The 25,523-nt window shown below is 36.3% G+C and overlaps 1 protein-coding gene across 1 annotated transcript; it reads right to left on the bottom strand.

Moving 5' to 3' along the window:
* Positions 1–255: 255 nt before the first annotated feature.
* Positions 256–10,795, bottom strand: c9h1orf210 (chromosome 9 C1orf210 homolog). The gene is made up of 4 exons (XM_023339115.1): positions 10,660–10,795; positions 3,358–3,847; positions 2,299–2,493; positions 256–1,603 (listed from the first exon to the last, which is right to left on the bottom strand). Exons 2-4 carry the CDS (start codon positions 3,497–3,499, stop codon positions 1,404–1,406), a joined length of 537 nt encoding a protein of 178 aa, XP_023194883.1. The 5' UTR covers positions 3,500–3,847; positions 10,660–10,795; the 3' UTR covers positions 256–1,403.
* Positions 10,796–25,523: the final 14,728 nt, after the last annotated feature.

Genomic DNA, 25,523 nt, shown 5'->3' with positions numbered 1-25,523 from the left:
TGTTCCCAAAAGTGAGACTGTTACAGTCACATACTTTTAGGTTTTAGGAAATTAACTCTTATAAGGAGCTCTAAGAAGAAGAAGAAATATTTCTCTTAGTACTGGTACTGAAAGCATGAAACTATATCTGAATTTATGATGCAGTTTTTCTGAAGCATTAACTGAACTGTTTGCACGCAACACATGCAGTAAGTATTTTTTTTATAACAAACGTACAGGTGGATTTCAAAAGATTCGAACCCTTAACATTTATTTCAGCTATTCAAAAGTAAAAAAACAAAACAGACAAAAATATCAGAAGACAATGTTCATTTTCTTACAAAATGTGTCTGTTAAAAAAGCTGTTTTAGGCTGTAGCCACATTATGAACTTTCTCTTGACCTGACAGTTTTCAAGCAAAGTGCCACATTGGAAATTAAAGCAGAAGGAAAAGTGTAATAGAAAATAATGTTCATACAGTTGGATAACAGTGTAAGAAGCTGTAGGATTTCAGAGACAGATGAGTGACATGAAATGCATCTTTAGTGTACTGTGATTTATTTTTAAAATATAACCCTTCTTTGCACTCCTTGTTAAGCCCCTGTAGTTTGCCACCCTAAATGCAACCAAAAACACATTCAGTCCCACGCCAATGTATGTACTGCTAAACCGCTCAAAACAATTTAAAACCTTAAAAATATTGATATGTTCGGCACTGACCACCTCACATGTCAAAAACTGCCACTTCTGTACCATAAAAACAAAGATTCAAAGTTTCACTGTGCAAAACTCACAACTCTTAAAATAATCCCACTAATGTCATTAAAATACTTCCTTGTTTTGCTGCTTGTGAAAGTAATAAATTGCTATGTAAAAATTTTAAACTACGAGGCAGATTAGCTGTGCTTTTAGAAGTTCAAGAGAGCCATAATGGATTTTGATATCACTGTTAGTTAGAAACCTTTCACTTTTAAATAATTCAGAATGCCTTGGTCGCTCCAGTGATTTTTGGAAATTCTTACTTGCGAGTACAAACGGAATGCAGCCATGTTCCAAAAATGTCTTATGCAGCTAAATATCCTTGGTTATACTGGAAATTAAAATAAATTCTTCAGGGGATTAAATGTTTGCTTCTTGCAATGTTTCAAGATAGCCAGTGCTTCTCTCTTGCTGATTTTGACTTTTACATGATTGCATGCTCTTTAAAACATTTTGAAACTGTCAGCAATGTGAATTTAATGGTCCTTCAGAGCCCATATTCAGATCTTCAAAACTAGAAGGCATGTGTAATAATTAATTTCATTATAATACAATTAAACGCAGTGCGTATCCACTTTGAAAAACATTCACACCAACTGACAAGACAAACAATGGAGTAGAAATGGTTTCTGGCTCAACCAATGAACCACATGCATCCAGAGACTCTAAGTGATGCTGAATTCAATCACATCCATCTCTTCTTCTGTGTCTTCCTCCATGTCCTCGGCTGCTCTCTCAGCCCTGGCTCTCTCACTGGCCGGGATGTAGTTGTCTTCAATAAAGCCGTCGTCATCCTCCTCGCTCACAGGGGGGAGGGAGTGAGGGTCCATTCGTCCCCTGCGCATATCAAACTCTACATCCATGCCTGCAGCCAGGAATAAAACAAGCATCAGTTAATTAAAAACAAAAGGTTCAGGAAGTCATGCTGACTGACAGGATCAGTGGTCTGTCAAATAAAAAGAAAGGCACACATTTTAACTGATAAGTCGTGTTTATAGAAAGAGTGATATTTTTGCTCTAATTTCTTTTTAGTTTTGGTAGTTTCATCTTTTTAGAAGAAATGGAAACATCCAAGAAAACAATTAATTGTTTTAAATTCCACATGGCTTTATAAGCAAAGTTAGCGGAAGAGTCAAATCTTATATTTGTAATTTTCTCTGAATGATTGCCTCTTACTACATGTACTACATAGTCCCACGTTTCTTTATTGAAATTTTTTTGTTGTTTTGATTTTATGTAATATTTGTATTTTTTGAAAAACAAAATATCTTTTTAGATGTAAGCCATAATCTTGATGTGCTGGTAATGTTTTTAAGCTCACTTGCTCTTTTAGAAATGTGATGGATGAAAAAAGCTAGACGGGAGATGCGATATAGTGTCAAAGGTCAAATGTCACATTCTGATGATTGTAGATTTTTGCATTTACAAGATGTTGTAAAAGACTTGCATTTTTCCCTTCTACATTATAATGCCAGACTTCAAACAGGTTATACCCTTATCAATTATGCCTCATGTCAAAATGTTAATCAGTTTTCTTTAGGTTTGTGTTTAAAAACCAACCTGAAGAGTCAGAATGGCTAACAGTATCGGGCTCCCTCAGGCGTGTGTGCCTGTAGCTGGCCAGGTAACGTCGGACCACCTGACATTTGGCGAGAAGGGCGAGGATAAGGGAGACAGAAATGGCTGTGGCCAGAACACCAACCAAAAACCCCCAGTTGTGACTGGGGTGTTGTGGTATGCGGGTTGCCGTGGTGCCTGTAAGAAAGCATCACAGAAAATCACATACTTTGCAATGTTGATGTGCTTTGGAAAACGTGTAACAGTAGAATGGGCTTCAATTGTTGTTTATCCAAACAATGGTAAAAAAACATATATATATGTACAATTTTTGATTGTATATGGCATAAAATAAGACAGCTCTGGCCCTCCATTAGCATTCTGTTTACTGCTAATCAGCTAACTGAAAGAAGAGTTGTGAACAAAACCAGCAAAAATCTGACCTAGGACTTGAGAGAAGTATTATGCTTCAGTTGATCATCTACTTTATGTACTTTGTGCAGGTCAGAGTTGGCTTGCCGAACAGGCAAAACAAGTACAAGTAAATTCATGAAACAATAACTGGATGACAGCACAAAGATTACAAGAAAACAAGCAAAACAAAAACATTAAGCTTTCCACTTTTAAATTGTTACAACAAAGCATGGCTCCATAAGAAAATCAATTTTATCATTAAAGATTGTTTAAATCATGTACCAGAAATTATCAATGATAGGAACAAGAATATGTCAGAGAATTGTTTGTTAATGTCTTAAAAAGCAGAGATTTACTATCAGAATTATTAATATATGTTTAAACAATGGGGAATGCTCCGATTATAATGTCATGACTTTCGAAACGTCTGAAAGGTTAACTGGCCCATTTGAGCTCATTGGAGACACAGCTGCTTTTTAAGGCCACGCCTTAAGCACACTGCATTCTTGTTTGACACATTGGGAATGTGACAGTAAAAAAAAAAGTCTCCCAAGATATCAAGATTATCTTACATAATGTAAAAAAAAAATAATGAAAAGAATAAATAAATGTTTTTTTTTAGGAAGGGACAACAAACTTTTCTCTTACCATTAATTGTTAGTGGTGGTATGGATGTTTGATTTACTGATGATGCCATTTCCTTTTGATGTCTCTGTTGGAGTCTTTTTTTAAAATTTATTTCCTGGTGAATTAGGCCTTTTGCTTGCTTTAAGTGAACCAACTCTTGCATGAAACCTCTCGTTGTGGGAATATCTCCCGGATAGGTCACTTTGTGTTCTGCAACACACGCAGAAAACTCGAAATCATGCTTTTCATTATTTTCATTTTCAGCTGTTTTGTGTTACATTCGTCCCAGTAGGTAAAAGGTTGAATATGATGATTGGAAGATGTTGCAGGGAATGCAACTCCCCAGATGAGGGGGGTAGTTGGCTGGTTTCTCTGTGCCGGATCAGAGCTGAACCTTTGTAACTCCACTAGGTGGCAAGATTGAGTGACAAGTGACCTGCTGGTGTTGACGGACAGGTGGAGACAAGCTGGAATATAAATCAGACTCCTTCTGAAGCAGTCAAACCAGGTCCTGTAGAAAGTAGAGTAAATAACATTAACTTTTTGCTTGAGTATTTTTATTTTTTTTTACCTGTTTGCATATTTATAAGAAGGAGTAGAAGCAATCTTCTTCAGTTAGACTCCCAAAGCTCATGAGAATTTTAGCTGGAAATGCAAAAAATTATTTTGTGCCAAAGAAAGCAAATCTCATCAGAATCAACACAATCAAATGACCTAAATGTGCCACTTAACACACAAAAAAGTAAAATGGAAAAAGAAGTGATTTTATTCTGAAGCCATTAATGAGGACAATATCTCTGGAGTTCACTCAAAGCAGGAAAAGTGTGTCGTAAACAGGAAGTCCCACATTCTGCTGAAAACCTTCTTCTGAGGTGTTGCTCAACAAATAAAAACTCACAAATTTGTGTGTGTGAGTCAACTGAGTACATAGCTTCCTACAACATAGACTCTGCAGCCTCTTAGGATCTTAAAAGGCAATAAGAAGGAAGCCTGCAATCATTATTTGTTTTGCAACAACAAATAGAAAAGTTTTTTAGATTTATTTCTTATTGAAGCAGCGCTGAGGGGAAATGTCCTCAAATTAGAAACACTGCAGCATTTGGCGGTCTTTCTTACTTTTTGTTGTGTTTAGCACAAAAAAAGGAAATGGAAACACTTTAAGCAGTACACATTTTCCCCTCTGATACAGCTGAGATAACTTTGTAGATCTTATAATGTTTGGCTTTCAAGTTGACAGAAAAAATATTTTTATCATAAAGAACTAACATTTTTATTTAAAAACCCCTTTCAGGACACTCTAGGATGCTGTGCAGTTACAAAATAAACATGCAACAGAAGCAACAAATCGAATAAAAAAGTACTCTAAACATTTTTTTTTTTAAGTTAAGTATATGCTAATCTATAAAGATGTGATCTGTGTGGATTCAACTACTGGACTTAGTCTGATGGCTCTCTTCATCTGTCATACACTGACTCCGTGCTGAAACCATCATGTATGTTGATTTGCTTGATGGAAGTATAAACCTTTTGTCCACTGAAGATCCTTATGTAAAGCTATTTAAATGTTTCCTGGACATTTGCATCCAGGAACGTGAAGGAAAGTTCCCTGTATGTAAAGTACAAACAGATGTACAAAAAAAAATCCAGTCTGACAGGATTACACAAGCTTCTTTAACTTCTAATGATCTCAGTAAACATGAATATTTGTTTGTATAAAAGCTGTGGATCAAGCTGTTTAAAAAACATGTTTCTCTTCCTGCAGATGTTTTGGTTTCACATTTTTAGCTATTCTTTCTAAAGTATTTTCTGATTGAAATTTGAAGTAAAGATGCTCCATTCCAACAAGTAAAACCAGATATTTACATAGAGTGTATGGAAAATAAACATATTTTTTCATGCTACAGGCTTCACTTTTACATCAGTTAGCACTGACCAGATCATTTTCATTTGCTAAATGGCAGATTATTATTAAATAGGAAATTTTAGACATTTTTTATTGTAACTTTCTTCAAATTCATAAGTTTAAATGCATTTCCTTATTTCATACAATTTCTAAACTGGTAAACTATTGTGTTTCTGTGTTTTTCCACAAACTCATAATAATTTGAAATTTTGACCCTTTCTTACCGACAGAACTGGTCTGGCAGAGTTCAGTTTACATGCCGCCTTTATGGTGCTTACAGTTTAGACCACAAATTTGCCTGTTGTCTGTAAGCCACTCTGTAGCTTATTTAGCTCTGTCTTTAGGGTCATTGTCCAGCTGGAAGAACCACATTTTGCCAAATCTTTAAAATTCCCTTGCTGATGCCTTCTGATATTGCTTTAATCGATTTTATGTTCTTTTCTCCAGTTTGTAAAACATGCCAGTTCCTTTAGCAGCAGATATCTACAACATTATCCTGTGACGTTCTTCACAGCTTGGATCGTGTCCCCAGATTTGCAGTCTCCCACTGTTTTCCTCCAAATGTAATGATAATTATTTTTGGCTAATTTCGAGTTTTATGTTGTGTCTCATGGCCTTATTTCTGTTTGGAGACAATATCCTGAATTTTTATGTTGCTTTTTTAATAATTATTTCTTCTTTTCTGAGTGGCCTTTCAGCCCATGTTGACACAGAACTCTGAGGAAAGTAATACTCTCTTAGTAGCTTTAGCTTGTATCTTTAGAGTCATTTATGTTAGTTCTGGTATTGAAATGCACATTTTTACCAAAGCATAATCATCTTTGGGACATGGATCAATTTTTGGTCAATTTCACTTCTTTCCTTTATAGTTTGACACCTAAAAGTTCCCATGGCATTTACATTTGAGTATAACTGTTTGAACAGATAAATGGGGCGCCTTTGTCGCATTTTAAATATGTTAAAAAGATGAGTCAGACATGTGGAGCTCCAAAATTCTCTCACACAAGTCTGATGTGTCACAACGAAGTTGTACTTGAGATGCAACTTCAAATGCTTCCACAGCTGTGCTTCCATCTAACTCAGAGATTTAATTTTTGTTTATCAGAGTCTTATAAAGTTGTGGCATCATCACTAGAGCTTCCCAAAATTGTTTAAAGGGATGGCAATCTGCCTATAAACTTCTTACTTTGAAGAAGTCTAAACACAAGTCTCTCTTTTCTTTATCTTGTTATTTAATGAGACAGTGAGAAAAACAGTTTTATGTCTTTTCATTCTGTGTATGTGAGTGTGGCGTTTCAAATGTGTGTGTAAGATGAGACAAGTTAAAAAGATCCCCCATAAATATTGGGGGGTTTTGTGCCACTGCCAGCAGTTTTAGCATGAGAGGACCCATGTGAGGGGTGTTGTCTGTTCATATCCATACTACTTTTGCACTACATTTAATTACTGACTTCTCTGTGAAAAGATCTTAGCAAGTGGAGCTGGAAAGAATCAAGTAAACAATATTTGAAATCTGTGTCTCTTTTACTAATTACAGTGCAGATTGAAGGTCTTGGATTGAAGACATGTTTTGGATTTTTTTGGATTGCAATGCCATTACTATGAAATTACTGTATAAACCCCATAAACCCGTGTCTTTTTTTTTCTTCATCTCATTCTAACCCTTCAACATCGCTAAAGAATGTGCCTAAGCTTCTGTTAGGCAGTGCAACAGATAGATTTGGAGTTTAAACTGTAATCTGGGACCTCAGAACTTCCCTGAGTCTCAGCTATCAGCTTTTGTGATTCCTTTTCTGGATTCTCATTCCCCTGTGATTGCAGCACAAACTGATCTCTGTGTGCAAGGAGCTTAAGCATGGCATAGATGTTAGCAAGGAGTTCTTGCCTAAGGGCAGCATTTTCAAAACAACTTTTTTGCTAAGTTTTTCATATACTATAAAATATCTCACTGAAGTGCAAAATAGATATTCAATAGTGGGATGTTTATTAAAATTGAGGCTGTTTTTCTATGACTGAGGAAACATAATAAAATATTGTGCCTTTAATAATTTTTCTGGTTTCTGGTTTTAGTTCAAAGGAAAGGTCATTATTCTAACAAATTGTTGTTACCTTTTATTAGAGCTCAACCTCACCTTAATTTATAACATATCAGTGCTTGGTCAAGGTTATGCCAACATACTGAGTAACCTCTGGAATTATTTATTCATGCCCAGGGTTAATTTTTAAAAATAGCTTTGTTGACTGAACTTGAAGCCCCAAAAAAAGATTTTGAAAAAGAACGGTCTCACAGAACAATCAAAACTTTCCAGATCTTCTAATTACAATTATGACTGTTATATGTCCCGTTCAGATTAATTTAATGTTCATGTGACACATACAGTAGATCTCTGTGCTGTGATACCATGTAAAATTAGCCTATCAGAGTAAATGCACTCATTAACAGGCTGATCACCTCAGTTTTGGCTTTGAAATTGGAAAACCAAGTCAAGGTTAAAAAAGGCTCTATTGGTCAATTTTACTTGCCTGTAGCCCAGTTGCAGGTCTGTTCTCTCCAAAGTTATTTAAATATTCTGATTTGCACATCTGCATATTGCTGTCTCTTCTTGTTATAGTAAGTTGTTGCAAGTTCTCAGAGATTTAACTGTTTAGATATCACTGACAGTGGCTGGCAAAGCATAAAGAAACTATGGTCCTCTAACTCATATGTTTTTCTTCTTACAATATCCTTCAGCTAAATTTTGTTTTGTTTTATTTACACGGTATTACAACAGGATAATTTAGCTTTGGAAGGAAAATAAATCATGTTGTTAGTGTATCACTCTCCTGGATTCTCCATCTTAAATTTATGACCTTTTTTCAATCCCCACTGTGTGTCTCTTGCTTTCTCAGGCATGTTTTAAGGTTTCAGCACGTCTTGTTCACTTTCTTGACCCTGAGGTGATTTTTCATTGCGAGAGGGGTCCGGCAGCTCAACTCCAGCCATTAGGCCTCTTCCCCTTCATCTTGTCCTGCCATTCTCTGCAGCACTGTTAGCTGTAAACAAGCCAACAGGGCTGCCTTTATCTCTTCCTGTTCTGTCTTCACATAAGCAAAGCAGGACAAAATATACACATCAGGCAGAGCAGGACGTGGACCAGCGGGAGATAGAAGTATACATTTTATGTGTGGGTGTTGTTCCTGTGCAGCTCTTGTGTGCTTCAATAAGTGAATCCATGTATGTGATAAAGGCTAACTTTACATTTTTTCCTGCATTCATTTGCAAACAAATGTTATAAAAGAAATCCAGTTTATCTTTGTCATTTTTTGCTCTGTTGCCCTAAATTAAGGGCTTGTCATTGTTAGATTGACAAGCCATGGCAGATGGTGACAAATGTTATTTTTCCTGAAGCTGAAATGAAAATCATAGAATTCTCCGCATGGAGTGTAATCAAACCATTTTAAAGAGACCAAATAATTAGCAGTTTGATTTTATCCAAAAATTGACTGGACCTTGCAGAAAACATGTTTGCTTATGTAATTACTGCAAGTCAGCATTATCTTCTTTTTTTTTTAAACTGTTGTACAAATATTCATAATTCATGGTTATTTAGTATTAACGTTGACCAAGAAGCTAACAAACAAAAAGCTGTACGTGAGCTTCAGACCTTCTCTTCTGTCCCTCCACCAAGTTCTGCACTTATGTTTGCTTTGAAATGCACAAAGAGAGTCAAGTCGTGGCATTGCAAGTCAAAGATAATAGACAGGCATAGAATTTATTGAACCCTGAGCAACGGTTAACAGAGGCTTTGTTGATAAGTGTGATTGATTATTTAACTAAGAGCAACAGTGATGCACTTAGAAAAAAAATGTCTTTGATTTTTTTTCATAAAAGTTCAAATAACAAGTTTTCAGATGTCTAGTGATTACCATTTAATACCAGACTGATGGTAGTGCTAAAAAAAAACAGTGTATACAATGAGCATGCAATAAACTTTTATAGTGTGTTTACTTGAGCAAAGAAATACTGTAACTATCCTTTTTCACTTGTTTATACAATCTAATATAATGGGAAGGTGTGATCTAGTAAAGGTGAACTGCTGCTTGTGCATAACTATTTGAAGTATAAACAGTTGATGTCCCACATGGTGGTCAGTGTATGTTATTAAAAAGAGAGGCTGTACAAAGCGCTCTTTAAAAAGAACACAAAACAATTATGTGAAGCGATTTCCAAATGGATGAATTCCCTGTTTTATTCGAAGTGTCACCTGCCAATTCATGTTTCGGCAAATTACGAGAAAAAGATAGAAAAAACACTGAGCTACAGCTTTGTTTTATAAATGTTTTTATAAAGGTAGCAGCTTTGCATCCCAGAAAAAAAGCATTATTTTACAGGGTCATCTATATTTATGCATCAAAGCATATGTCGCTAAATATTATCTCACATTTATTAAACTCAAAAATTTGTATTAAAGCAAGACATTTGCTGATTCACTTAGAGAACAAAAACCCTTGGTTTGATTAATTTGGACAGCATTAGATGAAGGCAAAAAGACTTTTCAGGATTTAATCGTCTGATCACTGATCAAGGGAAACATGTACACTATAAAATAGATTAAAAAGTTTTTGCCAAATGTAAGAAAGTTAAAATGTTTCCTTAAATTTACAGTTGTCCAAAGTGTTGAAACCAACCAAGCAAATCATAAAATGGCAAACATAACAGAAACAATAACGTAATGCTGTCAGTTATTGCTTAATAATCTTGAAGGCAGATCTGAAAACTGTGCTCTCTTAGTTATGAGATTAATTTATCAGTTTACTTTAAAGTCACATTGAATTACAGTCACAGTTTACAATCCCTATTACTATGCATTTAGCTTCATCTTTTCTGGTATATATATATATGTTATACAATGACTGAATCAGTATCTTAAACCACAATTGTTTCCAGGTTTGAATGGAAGTGCTGCCAATAAAAGTAGCTTTCTTGTTAATAAAGTTCTACTCCTAGCTCTTTGACTTTATTTCCATAGAAAATCATGAGATACATGTAAGTTGGCTAGTATGTGTTACAGCATACACTGAGTGGTTGACCAGGCTACAGCAACTACAACTAAGGATCAATAATAAGTCAGTCCGGTCAACAATTTGCTGTAAAAATGTTGTAGTTTTACATTAAAGGAACAAAATGTGAAAATGTTTTTTTCAGCACAAGTCAGGCTTGCTATATTTTCTCAGCACTTTTTGTAAAGATCATCAAACCAAATAGCTTATTAGCTTGACTGCCTTTGAGTGCTTTTATATTGCCTCAAGGTAATAAATTTTACATTTACGCAGTTTTTGTAAGTAGCCTTGTTATACTTGTATTCAGGAGAGAAACATTTACCCAGCCTACTTCTAACAAAATCCCTTCTAAAAGCCCAGTTGTTTACATTAGGTCTTACCTGGTCACCTGTTCATCAGAGTCCCAGCGGTATCAGATTACACCTGCTCTCTTTGACTTCCCTCATAGTTCAAGTGAGCTTTAACATTTTCTTCTGCTTTTGCCTGTGACATAGAGAAGTGCTGTGCAAAGGTTGATCTTTGTTGTGCTCTGCAGCTCATTCCCAGAATAGCATGTTAATGAGTAACTTTGGTTACCAAGGTGTGCTCCTCCTGCCCTTCCCCGGCCAATGAGATATTAGACCTGGTCAGTGGCAACAGTGCCAAACCAGGAAGAAGTTAAACACATAATGAAAGCAGTATGTAACCGTTCAGGTTGTAACTACCTGTTTTGACATGCAAGTGACATAGTAACTAACCAATCTAAGTGGTTTTTACAGATGTTCTGTGTATGAACCCATCCATAACCTGAGGAATTTTGTTTTATATTTGCTTTAGTTATGATATGTCTCCTCTCCTTCTGGTGTGTCTGTTTGTATGTAATTGCCTCAGGTGACAGACTTTGTCTCGTGAATTTAAAATATAAACATTTTCTCCGCCCTCTTGGGAAAGGATGTGCGACTAGATACTTGCGACGTCTAGAAGTTTTGTTTATATCAGATCCACAGATTGAACAGAGAAATGCCTCTGAGGTTCTGAAAGGAAAAGCGATGTGACCCTGAGAACAATAGCACCACTTCCTGACCTTCCTGTATCTGTACGTTTAACTCCCATACCAATTCTCCTTACCTCCCTCCCTGTTTATGTTCCAGGATGCTTTAGCTGCATGTCTTGTGGAAAATATCAGGGACAAAGATGGGTTCAGAATCAAAAATGATAACTCAGCATCATCTGGAAGATGTAGTTTCAAAAAGGCTGGTAGTAGCTTTTTGTTCTTTATTCATGTAATTTTGAGTATTATGTATTTCATAATACTTTTTCATTTAATACTTTTTAAGAAAAGATTGTTTGGAAACGGTTGCTTTTTTGCATTTCTCATAAGTGCTTAAAGTCAAAATACTTTGTGCTGTTTAAAAATTAACTATCAGGGCAAAGATATATTAATATATAGTCTCACAAGGTTCAGTAACAGAACCTAACCTGATTTGTGAAGTATTAAGTAAACTACAGTTTCTTTTATTTGTAGATGACACTACTATTTATATTTTGGGAATGGCATAATGAAAATTATGGTGGGTGAAATGTTTTTTTTCTTTTTAGGTAGAAGTAAGACAATATTTGTACATTTTGGTAGCAAAAAAAGGACAACTTGATCACAATAAATAGAGTTTCAAGAAAATTGATGCTAAAAGCAGAGGCTTTGGAGTTAATTTTGAATAATGATCTTAATTAAAAGCGTTACTAGAGGGATTCTCAAGTATTCAGGGGCGGTTGTGTTCCCTAACCTCAGCAAATTCTGGGGATCCACTGCAGCATAAAACCTGATACCATTAAAATTACGTATAAATGACATTGACAACATATTTTGGTTTAAAATTAAAATACAGTACTTTATTTTGCAAAGACAGCATAACATTGATATGTTTTTTATCAGTCTTAGATGATAACTTCTTTAAAATCAGTGACAGATAAAGATGTTTAATTAATCCTCTCTCTTAGCTTTCTGGATGGTTTAGGATCATAATAAAGACTCTCAGAAGCTGTATAAAATTATCTTGCAAGCACTTATCTTCCACCTCTCCCCTCAACCCTTCTCACTCTTCTGCTGAATTGCATTGTTTACTCTTTGCTCTGCAAGAAAAGTGCCGGAGTCGGGGGTCACGGCTCTTTTTGTGAAGAAGATGGGAAAACCTTACAAGGTCTTTAAAAGAAGGGGGAAATAACAGCACGTGCTGTGCTGTGCTGTACATAACAATGGACAGTTGCACTTGAGGAGGAAAAGCTATGTGACAAACAATCCTGTGTCTGGCCATTGGTCATTTGGAGGAGACAATCCAAATCTCTCTGGAGGTTTGCTGGACAGAGAGTAACTGCCAGTTTTCTTTTGTTTTTTTTTCTTCCCTAAAAACATTCCCCTTCTGAAACAAATCTAGGTGTGAATTTTACAAGGTGATAGTTTCACATTTTTCACATATTTTGGAGCTTATGAGTCCATGTGCTGTGGCCCTGACAGGAAACAGGAAAATGTGAGACAGGATTGCTACACATCTGCTTCAAATCTATATATCTATGAATAAAACATCTGCATCTGCATTTTTTTAGCAACTTTCACCCCAAAATTTATCTCAAGGGCCTCATGTATTTGTGGTTATAGGAAAAAGATACTAACCCTCCTTTTAAATGTAGAGTTTTACCTGTCATGAAAAGTCATCTGATCTTTGTGAGATTATGAAATGATGTAAATGTAAGCTCACGTGTACAAAATACACAATAGAGTCCTGCCAATAATATTCAAGCAAAGAAAGAGTTAAAGGATAAAAAAACTAAGCCCACCCTATGATTCAGTAGCTTGTAGAGCCATTTTTAACATTAGCTGTGGAAGTAGATGTTTCTTGTATGACTTAACCTACACTATTCTGGAGAAGGTATGGCAGTGATTCACCACATAACAACTCATCATCATGGGGTTCCAAAAATGCCATACATCATAACATTTGAATCAGGCACTCTATCAGAGTAGCTGTCTACCTGACGTGAAGGAAGCCTGGCAGTGAAGCACAGGAGCAGCATCCCACAGGCCAAAGAGACACAAGGAAAGATGCAGAGCACTGATCCAACCCCCACCCTACCTCACCACTACATCCCCATGCACAGATAGAACAGAAAATCTGGTCAAGCTGGTGGCTAGGTGCCCGCACGAGCTCCAAGCGTTGCACCATCAGACTCTCTCAGACAGCCCTATAGGAAGGTCAAAGGAACCGGCTTAGTACAGTGGAGACCAAAGCTCCCAAAGGTGGCCACCCTCAGGTGGGGCACCTGTGGGAGCTGCATAGGTACAATCCAGGGGAACACATGCCAGCTGTGCGTAGGCAGTGTCCAGAGTGCCGACCAGAAGTCAGGGACTCCCAAGACCAGGCAGAACCACAGAAACCAGCAGGCCCTGGCAGTTCCACCATCACCTCACACTAGCCTTGGCTATGACCTAAAACTGCTAGGGTCCTCTGGTTCCTGTGGTTCTGCGTGGTCTTGGGAGTCCCAGAGCAACTTTCATGAGAATAATAAAAAGAGGAAGAAATGCGTTAGACTCAAATCTACATTTTCTCTAAGATAGTTGGAAGATTTTTTTTTTTCTTTACCTTTAATAACCATTCCATGCTCTATTGCATTTACAACATGAAACTAGGTACTTAGTAGCCATAAATAATCCAGTTCTGGGTTTGATCTTTGTAAAGAAAATGACTCATTCTAATGAAATGTTAATAACCAGGCATGCTTAATAACCAGGCATGCTTAATTTACTGTTTGTTTTGGATGTCAGGGTTTCATGAATTTACACCAAAGCTTTAAACAGAAATGCACCCAGTATTACAGAAACACACTTTGTGAAGGTGAAACAAGGAGCATTATAAAACATCCATTTCCCATCTACCTTGGAGTGAGCATTGAAGTCGCCACAGTTTTAACATGCTCCAGCTGCACTCTTTCTAATGCTGTTATTGAAGCTGTAAGTCTGTTAATGCGAAAAGTGAGAGAGCCCAGAGACACTTAATGACAGAGTATCAAACTACTAATGCTTCTACGGTTTTTACTGCATGAATGAAATGCAGCTGTAACTCCTACAGCAGGTATCCAGTGCATATAGTAACTGTATTATTTAGGGGTACCTCCAGTACAACGTAGCTGAAACATAAAATTTTGGATGGAAATCATAAAATCTCTATAACTGGGCCCATATGAAAACATACAAAAAGAAGCACATAATGTTTAGTGCATCGTTCAGCTGCTGACTTAGAAGTCCCTAAAGTCCCTTCTTAAGAAAAAACAATATTATTTTTATTTACAGACTGCAAAATTAAATAAAAAAGGTGATCATGTAATTGATAGTTGATAAAAAAAAAAGTTGTCATTCTAAAGCAATGTTCACTCAGCAGATAATTGTGACCCAAGTCCGACTTTTTCAGGGAATAGTCTGATCTTTTCAGCCAAAATAAAGTCTGACTTGTGTCAATTTCACATGTGGTACAAAATCGTATATGTATCTGGTAGTTTTGAGAAGGTCTGCAGTCTGAAGGGTCATGTCACATTTGATCCGACTTTTACACCATTAACATAAAAGTTATTCAGTAACACTTTATTTGACGGGTTGTGAATAAGACTGTCATAACACCGTCATAAACATGACATAACACCTGTCATGAACATGAGTAAGTCTACATGAATATTTATGACTGTTGTCATAAAGTGTCATTTGGTAAATCATGACACTTTTAATACAAAGTTGACATTATTCAAAATGTCTTCGTTATGACAACTTGACATTAACCAAGAAATCATGATCTGACATAAATTTGTTATAAAAGTATTACTGATAAAACTTTAAAAATTATGTAGCTTTGTGTTATTAAAGCTAAAGTTTAATCAGTAATACTTTTATAACAAATTTATGTCAGATCATGATTTCACCCAAGTATCCTCTGCAACATGGAGGCAGATTAGACAAAATCTGAGAAGCAACTTAAACTGTTGGCTTTTCCTGTTTTTGTTTGCTTTAGTGGCTGGTTTTTAACCCTGACAAAGACTAAAGGATGTTGGTAAAAAAGAATGCATTGTGAAGAGAACACTGGGAGCACAGCAAATGCTGTTCTCTTGGCAGTTCCCAGTTTTTACCAGTGCTTTTCTTTCTTTCTTTTCATTTGTGTCCACTAATAAAGTTTAATTTACATATGTCTTTAAGGGCAAAAGCAGAACAATTAAAAGAGCTGCTAGTGTTTTTAATTTATTTACAATAAAGTGTTCCAGTCTTAAATCAAACAAAAGGGCTAAGGATCATTTCCTGCAGCTCATAACTCCAACTGCTACGGCATTAAAAGGTGGATTTCCTACAACAGAATTACTGTTGATTGCACCATTGTATTTACAGTAACACTTTTACACATAATTAAATGCACTTACACTAACTTCCTGAGTTAATAAGCGTGCATGTATGTTTTGCCACCACTAGCCATCAAGCTCTGACTTACTTTGTCATTTCTCACAGAACAAGAATCCACGGCCTGCAGAGCGATGTGTTATATGTGATTCCGTATGTTTCTATGTGTGTGTGCGTGCGCGTGTGTGTGCATGTGCTTCAAACAAGCTATCAGACTGAAGCGGACACCCTCCACCTCCACTCCCACCATCACCTCCACAAGGCCTTTCCGGTCTGCAGGGCGATTCCTGCCCCTGTGTTCCCTCCACTTCCTTCACACACATATCAGCCCTCAGCAGACGTACCTTTTCCTGAATCTGGCTCAAGTCCTTTAGACACTTTAGACAAGCAAAAACAGCTCATCCATCTCACTCTTTTTTTTTTTGCTTTCTTAAACTATCTCTTGGAGCACTCTCTATTTGACAATATCATGTTTAATCACACAATTTAGCATATTTCAATCCATCAATTTAAGGTTGTACAGTTTTAACTGATTACCTCAAAAGAGATTTCTAATTAGCAAAGTATTAGACTGAAGTGGAATAATTTCAAAACGCAAACAATTCTTCACATATAGACTGTACTCTTGAAAACATAATGGCAATAGTAGCTGCTGCACTTTTAAACTTCTGAAGGTTCCAATGAGCGCTGTTGGAACCATAATCCAGAAGAGGAAAGGACATCTTTTCATCATAAACCACCTTCCACCAAGATTTCTTACAGAGGAAGCAAAAGAATAATCAAACGTTTTCCAAGAGTTAAGGAGCACTTCAGAAAAACCTAAAAATAGCAGATACAGTTTCTTCATAAAAACTGCAGTAGTCTCAATAAACACTCACTGCTCAAGACTCCACTGCTGAAGATAAAGCTAGTGGAGCTATTTTTGGTTTGCTGCAGAATATCTGGATAAATATACGGAGAACATAGTCTCTTCATGTTCTGGACATTGCAAAATCTTTCTCAAATTGCCAAAAAAACAACACTCTGGGCAGACTAGGAGTATTCAGTGTCACTTTGGAAAAAAAAAAGAAGCCAGTAATTCAATTTTGATTATCACTTCCTCTGTGTTATTTCAGAGCTTTTCTATAACAATATTAATGAGGTGAACGTCTGGTTACGCTACAGCTACCTGTGAAAGGTCACCAGGGGCTGAAATGTTGACATCCTGAAAACATGGAGGGTGTGTGTGGTGTCAGACTGGTGGGTCACTGTACTCTACATCTGGTGATGGACCCAGATCACACCAGTCACATTCCCCGTCTCATCCCAGGAGGCAGACTGGGAGAATGGGGTTGATGGCAGGTCATTCAGATTGAATTTTGTACCATGTTTTCTGTCAGTGTATGAAACTAATGTAAAATATGTTAGTGACCAAGTAGATTCACTTCTGTTAGTTTTTGGTGTGTGTCTGTGATTCATGTGCAGATACTATCATACAGAGACAGACAATTCAAAAAATGCCTGAAAAGTGTAATCTGTAACTTTTAAAACAATGTGGCTAAACAATGTGGCTAAAAAATGTGTTGTATTTTGTTGGGAGACACAGCAAGAGAACTGCTCCTCAGCTTCTTGACTAATGACCATTTTGGATAGGAAAAAATATACTAAGTCATCGTTTTTTAGAGCGGAAAATACACAACATTCCAAGTAACATAATGGATGTCAATACTCATGTAAGAAGAAACAAGTCCAGTCTAAATAGATTTTCCTCTTATCATGGTGTTAACTTATTCATTTATTTTGACATAAAAGAATTGTTAAAACTACTACACTTTACTGTTGTAAAGACCTAAATTTACAAAGAACCATGATTTTACATTAATAGTAGTTCTTCAAACTGTGTTTCCTGAAGGATGCATGAATTAAACACAAGACTGCTGTAATGATGGAATTTGGACACTACAAATAAGTGAATATATGGTCTTACAAACCACTTTATCATGGATGCATCTCAGTTTTCCACACAGTTTTTCTATTGTGGCATTTTTTTCAAAAATAAAATGCGACAGTGTGGAAACTGTTCTCAAGCTGAGTTTGTTTATTTACATTTGGTCAAATGAGATTATCAAACTTATCAAGAATAATTATCATCAAATGTATGTCAAATATTTTGATCAATTTTCCAGTTAATGATCAAAGGCAGTTAAAAATAGGTAGATTTTTAGTCTTGGTTTTAAATGAACTCAGTGTACTGCCTGGCGTTTGGCTGGAAGTGTGTTTCAGATTAGTGGAGCATAATCACAGTCTTTTTACGTTTGTAGCTGTTTATTCTGGTTATTCTAAAGTCAATCACCTGCCTTAAATTTAGTATAGACCTATTGGCTAAAGTAAGTTTATCCATTAAATTTAGATAAATGGTTTGACTAGACGCCCTTACAGACAATCTTTTTTGTAAAAAAATGTATTTTTTATATTCAGATTTGAAATGGTACAGTTATCCATGTTGTGACATCACAATATTTATCTAATTGAATTATTACTTTCTACATTTGCTTTTGCTTTCCAAAATGTTATTATTTTTAGTAAAATAGAAATGACTTTAAGATGAAATAGAACCTCTTTTGGTTCTTTTATGGGCTGTATTAGAAAACACCTCCACTTTAGCAATTGATGTAGCAATAATGGTCTTCCTATGTTGTTTAAGTCCACTATTACTCACTGAGCTTTCTGCTTTTAAAGCTATAGAGTTGAACATTCTTTTAGCTATCCAAGACTGTATAGATCATATTGATCTTTTCTTCTTTAATATCTTGAGAAACTTGCCTACATACATGTTGAAACCTCTCTGATATGGGTTAATAACATTTTGTTGACTATAATTTGACAGAAACTTACTGTATGTGGATGTAACATTATTACTTCTGTATAATCGTCAGTCTGTGTTATGGTTTGATAATAACCATAAAGTTTGTCTAAATGTTTTATAATTGTAATGAGACTGCTGGTGGAGCCCGAGGAAATGGGAGGGGAAGAAGGGAAGTGTTCCTGTCATTAGAAACTTGAAACCCAAATCATGAGGCTGTAAAACTTGTCAGTAACTCGTTTTGTTTCCAACCCGACTTTAGGATACGGTCATATGAGGTTAGATGTGGGTGTCTGCAGTAGATAAGTAAAGGATTCAACGGGTACTTTGAATTACATGCTCCTGTGGAATGGACTTATTAAATGTACTGTACATGAAAAAAAAAACAGATTCAATCTTACACTTCATTCACCTTGAGTTTTATCAACATATTCTCGATCAACTCCAGTTACAAATACTTTTTTATTAATTCAGGTGGAATGTCAGAATCTTCAAAATATTAATGTTTTTTTTTATAAACTATGCATGTATTATGTTCAAATCAGTTTCCCTTAATGTCTGTCATTATATATTTGTTTTGTTAATTTTAAAGTTGAAATGATTTATATTTTGAATTTAAACATGAACTAACATGTAAGATTCTAAAATGGAAATCTGTCTTTGTAGACAGCAAAGTAGAATAATTACATGAACTCTTGAAAATGGATCTGATTGGCTAATCTTTACCTCATGACAACTCCTTTCCTAGCAAGAGCTAGTATACATGCTAAGACATTACCATGCGGCTATACAGTTCAGATGATTATGTCATGACTTTGTGAGAGTCAGTTACAACATCTTATTTAAATGAAGGTTTAGAATGAGATCATTTGTACTTTAACTCTTTGCGTATATCCACGCCATATATGCACATTTCAGATATAGTTTTAAGAACAGTTTTTTGTTATTATGTGACGTTTACATAAAAGCATCAAAAATGACCAATTCATCAACATAATATTTACAATTAAGCTATTCAAAATATAAACATATTGGCCAAAATATGAACAATAGAATATGGGACCTCTACAACCCTGGTTCCTCAATGTGCAAATTTCCACATTCCCTAGGTGTCCTTGCTCTTCTGTTCAAACGAGAATATTTAAGTATAAACCCAACAAAAGTCTCCAATCATCAAACGTTCAGGAAGGTAAATAGTTCTGTGTTCTTAAGGTCAATGTGTTTTGGTGTGAAATGTGCAAATCAACCACAGAAAAAAGTGAAATATTCTGCAAAGATGCTCACTGAAGTTGAGAAGCGAGTGTTTGTATACAGAAGAAAAAGAGTCCTGCACCAATATGACTGACTTTCCACTACTCTAAATGTCACATAAAAATTTAGATTATAGTTTGCAGATATGCTAATGGACAAAGATGTGAAAACCATGTTCACATCTTCCCGATCCCGATCATAATGACCATCTTTATATTTAGATTACAAAAAAAAAGAAGAAATACTACAAACCTGGTAACATCATGCCAAGTGTAAATATTGGGGTGACAGGATTATGTTATGGCTGTTTTGCTGCCAAAGGAACAGCTGCACTTCACAAAATAGATGACATCATGAAGAAATAGAGTTGTGAGGAAATATTGAAGCAATAGCTCAAGGCATTAGGCAGGAAGATAAACTTCCACATAACAAAATATCCAGTGACACTAATCATACCACAAAGTTAGTTAGAAAGTGGCTTAATGAGAACAAAGTCAATGTTTTAGAGAGGCTGTTACAAAGTCATGACTTTGAAAAGTATGAAAAACATAAAAATATGTCATTATTTCAGCATTTTGAAAACATAATTAATTTTCTGAATCATATAACTTCTGAATGTAGTTTCAGTTGTATCCTACACTTAAAATACTGAACATTCAATAATACATTCATTAAAGTGCATGTATTATTGAATACATGCATGTAGAAACATAGTTTGTGGGGCAAAACTGACATTTATTTGAACTCATTTTATTTACTAAGTAGTGTATTTTATTTAGATTTTTTTGTTCTAAATAGTTGACAAATGTTAGTATGACTAATAATTAATATAATTGATTAGATTAATGTTCAGTTTTTAATTGTCTTTCAGTTTAAATTTAAGTTTTATCAAGTTTATCCTAAAAAATATTTTTTTGAAAAACACCTGATTTTCCTTTATGTTGGGATAGTTATTGCTCTACAGATTAGTGAAGGATTTATACAAACTTACTTTATAGATTCTGCGCCTGGTTATTAGATTGATTCATCTGTTGCTAATGTAGTTTAAGAAGTTCCTATTGTCATTTGAAACCCATCCACGTTGTCCTCTCTGTCACTATGCCAACCCTTGTTTGTTTTTCTCTTCTATCAAAACTATTGTCATCATTTCATTCGCTGCTCCATCTGTTTGAGGGTTTTTCCTCTGTAGGTTATGTCAATGGCAGCTTTTCTTTGTGAGAATGTATACAGTGGAAAGTGAGAGGAAATATGGCAAAGGAAGTGACATGTGACCAAGGGTGTGGATTCCAAAACGTTGACACTTATGCCTTCATGTCCTTTAGCCAAGAGTGTGGTTTAATGTCTCTTCAGATATTTTCACAGCTGTACCATTCGGAGGCATTTGTGTGAAGGTGGTGACAAATCTGAGGTTGTCTTTCTTGGAAAAGCATTTGGTCCACATCTGTCTGTTGCTGGTCCATAACATCGTTTTGATGTTATGGCAGGGGTGGGCAACTCCAGGCCTCGAGGGCCGGTCTCCTGCAACTTTTAGATGCATCTCTACTTCAACACACCTGAGTCAAATAATGAGGTCATTAGCAGGACTCTGGAGAACCTGAATGCACTTAGGAGGTGATTCAGCTGCTGGGTTCAAGCGTGTTGGACCAGGGAGACATCTAAGAGTTGCAGGACACCGGCCCTCGAGGACCAGGATTGCCCACCCCTGTGTTATGGGGATCGTCTCTTTGCAGAGATATTGTGGTTAGAAACATGATTGCGCCCCGATGCATCTGATTTAGAAATGAATAAAAACAGTTTCATTGTGTATTTTTTTTTGTTCTCTTTTGGTAAAAAAGCTGTAGACATCTGGTCTGTCACTAAACCATAAAAAGGTGTTTGTTGATCCAGAAAGATTCTCCGATTTGTATTTTGTTTTTGCAGATGAACTCTTTCTCCATGCAGTTGGTCATTTTCTCCTTTGTTTTTCAACAGACTAACCATCCTGACATTAAAATATTGTCATTTTTCATTGTGGTCTTTCAATGAATGTCTTGACAATATAAACTGCAGGTTTCCCTGTTTCTTCATTACCTTGTAGTGGAAAACAACAAAGTAAAGAAGATGTCCTGGGATATAAATACATTCTTTAACATGTGGTTAAGAAAACTGCGCTTTAAAAATTGTTAAAAGAGCAAAAACCCGATCAAAATTTCCCATAGAAACAGTGTTATCAGGCTTTTGTGGCTGCTTATCGTTGGGGAAATCCGACTTGCTCTGATGGAGGCATCTAAAATCTGCTAATATGTGTCACACATGCATGCTTTATCTCACATTCTGCCATTTTGTCTTTCATCAATTCATTTAGCAATGTTTACATTTACTCATTTCACTGGTGTTACCCTGTTTTCAAGCGCACACTTAGAACTGAACATGGTTTCTTTATCAGAGATCAGGGGGTATGGTGGGATAAAGGTCAAGGGTTTGAAACTGCAGTTAGGGAGAAATCGGTTGGGGTGAGCTGGGGCTCCAAGAGGTGTGAGCGACCCCCTTTCTTGGGCTCCCAGGGCCCAGCAGGATCAGTGCGTGTGGATCCAGGCCAGCTCGGCACACAATGAAGGGAAATGGGAATTTAATACAAACTTTCTCACAAAGTCTTTCAGACCTCCTGCCTCTGTTGTCGTTCTCACTTGCACACACCCTTGTCTTCACCATCACCACCTCCACCAGTGTGACAACCACAACAAAATGTCAGAAACGCCAAAACATACTGATGGGTGTGCTACAGTAAGCTATTTGAAACAAACATGGCAGGCTTTCTCCATAATCAATCAGTGCGTTTTCTGAATGGAGATTTTTCACATTGCAGACTTCAATGGAGAGTGTGTGGATAGTTTATGTGATAGGTCAACACAACACAGCGCATCATTGAGAAGGAAAGAAAAGAACTTATGGCTGTTTTACTGTTTAGAAAGAAAAATTTTGTATATCTTGATTTTCAGCATGGAAATAAATGTCACTGAGATATATGCTGTTTAACAGAAATAAGAAAAAGAAGAAGAATTACTTTATTCATCCCAGCAGGGAAATTATTTCGCAGTTACAGCAAGAATTTTTTATACACAGATTAACACACGACAGGAGCTGCGTCTGCAGGCAGCCAGCTGAGCCAGCGCCATTTTTGAAGGAGGACATGCGGCAAAGGTCGTCGGGAGTCGAACCCGCGACGTCTGCGAGTCTAAGGCCTCCAAATGTGGGGTGTGCTAACCCCCTGCGCCACCACAGCACGCCCCTTTTTTTTCCTTTTGTTTTTTTTTGCTTAAAATAACTCCTTAAATGTGATGAACTGCCTTTTAAAGCTTTGACATCCCAGTGCAACCCTTTATCTTCAGAATGCAATCTTAATCACTACTTGTGATCAGACAAAAAGCAGCATGGAAAAGACGAAGAAACACAGCAGAAAGGTTCTGGATAAAGTCGTGGACAATTTTCAAACAGGGTTACTTTGTGAAGCAATATCCTGAACTTTCTGTTCACTTTGCCATCTGCACACCTGCAAGCCTACAAAAACATGGCCGTCCACAAAACTGCCAAACTGAGGAAGAAAAGCATCAATCAATGAAGTAGCAGAAAGGCTCATGGGAATTCCACAGGAGCTGCAGAGATCAGATGTCAACAGTGCAACTATTAATTTTATATTTCACAAACCTGCCAATTTTGGTAGAGCGTGTTATGTACATAAGGTGTGAAGAATAAATAACACATGGAGATAAACCTGTTCAAAAGTTTCTGGGAAGATGCTGAATGCAGGGCAGTACTACAAGAAAACTAGTTGGAGGCTGTGAAAGGGTGGAGGTTCACCATCGAGCCTAAGTGAACTGTGAGAACCACAATGGAATGTTTAGATCAAAGCATATTCATTTGTTATAAAGGTCCAGTTAAAGTCTGGGATGAAATCCAAATTCTAGGTCTTGAAAATATTCACACTCTTCATTCTATCTGATTGCAAAGAAGAACGGGCAGAAATTTCAGTCTCTATAAAGAAAGGTTGCAGATGTACATATGTAATCCCAGCAAAAGTTTGTTCTACAAAATATTCATTAAAGTTGCATTAAATACAAATGGATGCCACACTTTTCAGATTTTTATTTGAATAATATGTACTCTTCCTTCTGTGATGCACTATATTCTGTTGATCCAGCACAAACAATCCTGGGAAAATACATTGAGGCGTTCACCCTTTCCATACATTGATGTAAATTCACACGACAGCATGTGAAGTTAAAATCTCCTCAAGATATTTGTAGGTTAATACAGATTCAAAAACAACACATGAATGTGGGGTGTGGTTAAGATGTGCTTTTAATTACAGCATTAAAGCTCAGTTTAATTATAAGATAAATACTGTTTTTTTGACATGATTTCAATTTATTACTGAAGGGAATCTGTATGTAAAACATCCTGTACAACAAAATACATACAGATTGTGTTCTTTTTAGCCATGCAAATTTTTTAGGCTTACTTTTCAAAATCATGCATAAAGCGTATTATTTTTGAAAATGATTTACTGTACAAAGTGCTATAGTTGAACTTGGTCAACACACTGACAGAGGAATGGCCTTGACTGGTAATCTCATTAAGTAAATGGCTGTAGCTGTAACAATAAACACACTCCATAATTGCTGCATAACAACAAAGATAATAGGACACAATGGTCACTGTCAAAGTGATATTCGCCTCCACCCTTTAAATCCAACCAACAAGAGCCATTTCCTTTGTAGTTACACATGCACACACACTGGATTCCATACACACACACACACACACAACTACTCCTCCTCATATTTGCTCACAGTTTTTTTTTTCTTCAAAGGGACCATCACATACAGACACATGTGCAGTTTTTATGCTCAGATACACACAGTCACTAAAAAAACACTCACACCTTTTTTTTTATTTGGCTCTTGACAGACTTTATGCAGCCAGAGGCAGAAGCGTCGGTGCTGACCCAGCCTTTAGGCTTTTCCTCTGGCGCTCTATGCAGGCTCCACCAAGCTGTGTCTGCAACACTTAGCACTTTCTATTTTACTCACCATCTCATTTGGTTCTGAAAAGTGTGCTAAAATGATGCAAAAAATCAGATAGAAGTTGTGTAAAGGTATGTTTTAGGATGTGAGATGTAGATTTCAGCCAGGATTGATTTGGGCATGTAAAAAGATGGGCAACCGATCATGTTTTTGAGCTCAGTCTTATCCATCAACGTACAAAAAGCATGTGCAGAGAAAATGGGATGGAGCTCTTCTGCTGAGGCAAACGGGTCACAATAACAGGTCGCTGAGGAGCTCATCGATCTGAGTTGATGGCGAACATTGAGACCCTGTTCTTTGCAAAAAAAAAAAAGCAAAATAAAAATATTTTCATCAGGAAACAATACTATTTCAGATCGCTTTTGTACTATGGCTTAGTATCCACTCTGTTCTGTAAACTCATCTAATTCAAACACAAATGAATTAGATGATCTTTAGGGAATGTTTTTCAGATTTATGATTTATTTGACCTGAAAATATGGGACATTACGGACCCACTCTATAGGACCTGTCATTACTTTCAGAATTTTTTATTTTTTTTAAAGAAGAGAAAACGCTTTGCTTACAAATGAAACCCATGTAATCTCCCAAAACTGAAAACAGGAAATCTCAAACAATAAGAAGTTATTTGAACTTCAAGGCGATTGTCTGAAGCCACAAGGAAATGTAGGAAAAGCACTA

This window comes from Xiphophorus maculatus, chromosome 9 (genome assembly GCF_002775205.1).
Source record: "Xiphophorus maculatus strain JP 163 A chromosome 9, X_maculatus-5.0-male, whole genome shotgun sequence".
Taxonomy (NCBI): Eukaryota; Metazoa; Chordata; class Actinopteri; order Cyprinodontiformes; family Poeciliidae; genus Xiphophorus; species Xiphophorus maculatus.
The sequence above is the reverse complement of the archived record's forward strand: the minus strand, read 5'-3'. Positions and strand labels throughout refer to the sequence as shown.